Source organism: Montipora foliosa, chromosome 3 (assembly GCF_036669935.1).
Source record: "Montipora foliosa isolate CH-2021 chromosome 3, ASM3666993v2, whole genome shotgun sequence".
Taxonomy (NCBI): domain Eukaryota; kingdom Metazoa; phylum Cnidaria; class Anthozoa; order Scleractinia; family Acroporidae; genus Montipora; species Montipora foliosa.
Genome location: NC_090871.1, coordinates 57252080 through 57257079, shown reverse-complemented (window position 1 = coordinate 57257079; position 5000 = coordinate 57252080). Strand labels below are relative to the sequence as shown.

At 38.6% G+C, this 5000-nt stretch overlaps 2 protein-coding genes across 5 annotated transcripts in view; one reads left to right on the top strand and one right to left on the bottom strand.

Moving 5' to 3' along the window:
• Nucleotides 1-5000, top strand: part of LOC137997757 (uncharacterized) — a 414333-nt gene that overhangs the window by 342744 nt on the left and 66589 nt on the right. The gene's annotated exons all lie outside the window — the stretch shown is intronic.
• The window catches only part of LOC137997752 (uncharacterized), an 88448-nt gene that overhangs the window by 52852 nt on the left and 30596 nt on the right, over nt 1-5000 (bottom strand). For all 3 annotated transcript variants that reach the window (XM_068843963.1, XM_068843962.1, XM_068843964.1), the window contains exons 3-5: nt 2337-3591; nt 1921-1995; nt 1434-1508 (exon numbers count right to left, since the gene is read on the bottom strand). In XM_068843963.1, the coding sequence (XP_068700064.1) occupies nt 1434-1508; nt 1921-1995; nt 2337-3525 (1339 nt within the window). In that variant the 5' untranslated portion in view covers nt 3526-3591. The remainder of the gene's footprint in view (nt 1-1433; nt 1509-1920; nt 1996-2336; nt 3592-5000) is intronic.

Below are 5000 nucleotides of genomic sequence, written 5' to 3'. Positions count from 1 at the left end.
CAAAAGAATCTATTACATACTGTAGATGATTATTGAAAATTCTCTGTGCTGATTGGCTGCACTTGAGGTGATTATTATGCGATAATCAGCAAAGTGGTTTCTTGAAAATGGCCGCAAACCATTTTGTCGAGATGACAGATGAAGAAATTAATTGTTTGGAAGAACATGTATATTATTTTTTCAAATAATAAGCTATGTAATTATACTAAAACAATCATTCAATGCAGGCTCAGTGAATATCGCTGAAAAAAAACCTCAACTTCATCTCAAGTTTTTATTCACTGATATTCACCTTGCCTTCAGCAAATAATTATTGTTAATTATCAGCTGACATAAATCATAACTGACTCATCGACCATTTATTTTCTGACTGTCTATCGACTGTCGACCAATATGTCAACCCTCCAGGCTTGATCAGACTTTAGAAACACTTTTTGGAGCAAGGAAAGCTCAACTATCTCTCTCCACCATTCGAGCTTATCTAGTTTTACTTCGAGCAATAATTCCCTTTTGGCTGGATCATAAAGGAAACGTTTTTGCCACCTAGTTATTGATGCAAGTTGTTGTTTGTATTTCTTCTTTGTTTCCTCACCATACAGTACACTGTAACTGCAACCTCCGACAATCTGAAGGTTGGAGATGGGGTGAACAAATACTGTAAACCCAAAATACTGCTATCAATATTGTGCTACTTACTGCACAAGGAATGAACCAATTTAGGGATGGGATAGGCCAGTCATAAATCCTTACCAAAACATTTTACTCAAGAAATAGACCCATAAATTTCTGATGTTTCATTTTGAACGACAATTTTTTATTGGCTTCATTAAAGGTGAGGCAAAAAGACTGCTTAGATCTGCTTAGGACTAACTCTTCAAAAACAACATTTGAACCAACCTGGCTCAATTGAACACGAGTCTTCGTTTTCATGGTCTTCATTTTCTTTGGTCTTTGGTCTTTGCTTTATATACTACCCAATAATATTACACATGAATAGTCCGATTTAGGGTTTTCCTGATGTTCAAGTAACCCTGCCCACAAAATTTTGCTTATAATTATGCTGACTGTAAACCCTCCTATTGTTAGGGTTAACTAATCTGTGAGTAACAAAGGTGTAAAATTAGAAATTGTACCATTAATAAAATTATTCCTCATGTGACTCTCAAGCAGCCGTTTGTGTATGTCTCATGAAAGAAGTACTTGATTACAATTACAGCTGAAAACCTCATTGTGTATGTCTTATGAAAGAAGTACTTGATTACAATTACAGCTGGAAACCTCAATATCTAACTTCATTCCTATGTATAGTACTCTGTCCGGGTTGTAAGACAATTCTGGCATTTTTAAGATGTACAGTTGTCCGTCAACCACTGCAAGAGCTTCTCAGTCAATTCATTTTGGATCAGATTAAAACTCGCTACAGATGGCTTTACCTGAATATTGTTTAGACTCTTTCTCTTCTTCTGTTGATTTCTTTTCTGAAAGGCCATTATGGGTGAAAGAGATATCTGTACAAGTGCAAATAAGAAACACCTGAATGGCAAAATCCAGCCTTTTTTGTCTTCAAACAAAAGGTCACAGGTAAGATTCACATTCTCAAGCAAAATAATACAAAGAGCTACTAAGGTTGATAGTTAATTTTTGTTATTGGAAGGGTTATTATAATTTCAATTCAACGAATGCTCATGGTGCTCCCATCAATCAGTGGTTGTTTGTGTGTTATGATGTCACAAAGACCAACTAAAGAAAGTGCTGTCTTGTATATATCCAGAAACAAATCCTCCAGAAATTGAACTATAATGATTTTCTTGCAAATACAATGTAGTATCTTCTGTTTCCATTAAAGAAACCAAGGCGCCTATGCAAGAATTGTCCTTCCAACTGCTGATTTGTACTTGTAAGAGCTCTAATGATGTTTACCTTTTAGGTCCTCACTGTCTCTTATATTTAATCTGCCTCGTAGCTCTGATGGGCTCTGAAGGTCGTAGGAGGCAGCTGTTGAAATAAATTATTGCAAACATTAAGTCTGCGTTCAAATCACTCACAGTAAAGAAATAAGCAATATTATTACACTTTCAATTTAAGCTGATTATCAAAGATATGATACTGACTTGGAAAGTACAATGTATTTAGTTTTCAATCCACTGTTGTAAGGGTTGGGTCTCTGTGAATTAGATTTTTAGCTTCCTTTTCCATCAACTTTTGAGCTAATGAAGCTGACATTCCCAGTAATATTGATGTCTACACGATAGAAAGGTAGTAAACCAGGTATCTAGATTTACATGTAAATTTGAAACAATTTTCATATAAACGGATTGCACTACATTAATTCCTACCGTTAACTGATTTGATCATCTTTTTGAGAAGATCATTGCACTGCTTAGACCAACTATAATTTGTTCCATAGGAGTCACGCAAAATCTTAGCCTCATCAAGCCTTGTCTGCCTGTTTTTGTTCCAGATGTCCTTGATAGCTGCTGTCCACACATTGGGATCCTCAGAGTCAATGACAAATGAAGAACCAAATGGTACATTGCCCAGGGCTTCTCCAAATCCCGAGTTCTTGCTGACGATCACAGGTAGCCCAGCTGACAGAGCCTCCAGACCTCTCAAACCAAAGCCTTCTGTTCTGGAGGGCATGAGTACAAGATCCACCTCACACAATAATAGCTTCAAAGCTTCTCGGGTTTTGGCAAAGCCTCTTACCTTAAGGCGATTTTTAGGAATACCACATTCAAGTAATCGATTTGCAATCTCTTCGTGTTTTCCATCTGGTGCTCCAACAAACACAAGATGAGTGTCAGGTAATGCCGCAACAGACCTCGCTGCAATGTCAAATCCTTTTAACTCAAAATCTTCAGCATCTCCACGACCAAACACCAGGACACTGCATTGTTTTCTTTCCTCAGAAACTTGCTGAACACTCAAAAATTCATCAAAAATACCAGGCGTGAAGTTGAAAACACCTTGATCTTTTTGACAACTGCGGAGGTATTTGCGAAAGGCCTCTACCAACTTGGGCCCGACTCCTACAACAAAATTAGCCGTCTTGCACAGTTCTACTTCAACAGTGTGCTTTTCTTCGCCCCTTGAGATTGGATTCTCGTAACATTTGAACATGCTTAGTTCCTCTGGGTCAGTGTGTATCACTTGTATCCACTTGCATTTGTGAGAATTGCGGATAACTTGTGCTTGGTGACCAAGTTTCACTCCATGACCAACAATTACGTCTATTCGCAAATGCTCTGGTGGAAAGCTGAGCCATTCCAGTTCATCATATCCAGGTAGTCGTGTTGCCTCGAGAATCGTTATACCATGGCGGTGGGCTTCACTCTTATCTTCATAAGAGCACTTCGGTAAAAAGTATGTGATTTGGACTTCTGGGAATTTGGCCAGCTGTATGGCCAGCTCTCTGTTGATTGTGGAAAGTCCGCCTTTACTGGATCCCCACTCAGAAGCCAAAATGGTGACTTCAACTTTGTTGCGGCCAAGTTCTTGAGATTGCTGCCATGAGCCCGACGCCATAGTTAAGTGTGGTGTTAACGCTGTTGCATTGGGTGGATGAACCTTGAGCCAGAGCTATTCCGTAACCTTAACATACAGCAAAAAATAAATTACCAAACACATTAAAGACATGGAGGAGAGTTGACAATGTCAAGAATGGCTCAGGAAATGGCAACCCCTTAATGACTGCGGAACAAGTGGCTTTGTTTCTGAATAACGGCTAATTACATTAACAAGATTTGTTTTTCAGTGCTGGCCCTAAACAAACACTTAAAGGAGCCATGTCACATTATTTTAGAGTGTTTCAGGGAAATCTTTTGTTAATCAGGGCTTTGGTTAAGTCAGGCTGACTTTTCTCAAGATTACCCAAATGCAATCTGTTTCAATCTTGTCCATTTTTGTCCATCCATGATTCTCTTTCCTTTTGTTGTATTTCTTTTATGTTGTTCAACAGTTTTAGTCAGTTATTGCAATGTTTCAGTCCATTTTTTGGGCATTGGCTGTCATGAAATTACATCCTTTTGCATGACATACAGTACCGCTCAAAGGTAAGTTGACAGTCTCGACTCGATCCTCGAAACTCGATTCTCGCGTCGCGAAGGTAGAGACGTTCGAGTTTCGAGACGCGAGGATCGAGGATCAACTGAAGGATCGAGGATCGAGAGTCGAGAAAGATGGACTTTGGAATATGCATAAACTCGAACAGACCTCGAGAAAGCGATTTATGTCTCGAAGAAATGAACAATTCCGCTAACGGAACCTTTGTACGCAACATTCACGTTGACTTTAAGTGGGCGTTCAATGTTCTTGGCCGGCGAGAAAAATATCATCTTCATTATCCTTCAGCAAGTAGAATGAAAAGGTCGCGATCTTATTTATTCACTTTTTCGGGAAAAAAATACACGAGTTTCCGATGCGTTCCATCTGAGCACAAACTAGGAAAATGACCACGGACATGTATGAATTTATAGCCCCTTTAACTCCTTCATACCTGGGCAACCAACTTTTAAACAATAACTGATACTTTGGTAATGTAAAGATGATACAGGACATTAGGGGGAACGATTTATTACTACTAGTACTTGGGAGAAGGAGATGTTAACTAATCTTGAAAGCCACTCTTGCGTAGGATTCGTTTTCTTTTTGAGGGAGATATCCAAGAGAATACACCGTACATACATAAAACACCATGATTTCAATGGCTCTACATGTACCATTTATACACTTTTGCAAAAGAGCATGTTCAGCCTGCTAATTTCCTTTCAAGGGATAAACAATGGGGTTCACCGAATTCGTTTTGCGATACAAGCATTTCAACTCAAAATATAGTGTTCTTTTTGGATCTCCTATTGCTGTGGTCACCTATCACGTCACACTATGAAGCACATTTTTTTATGCAATAATACATGTAAATTTACATGATACCACAACAATAGCAGTTTGGTGACACAGTGTTATAGAGTGTACATGTACAAGTACATGTACACGGTGGTATT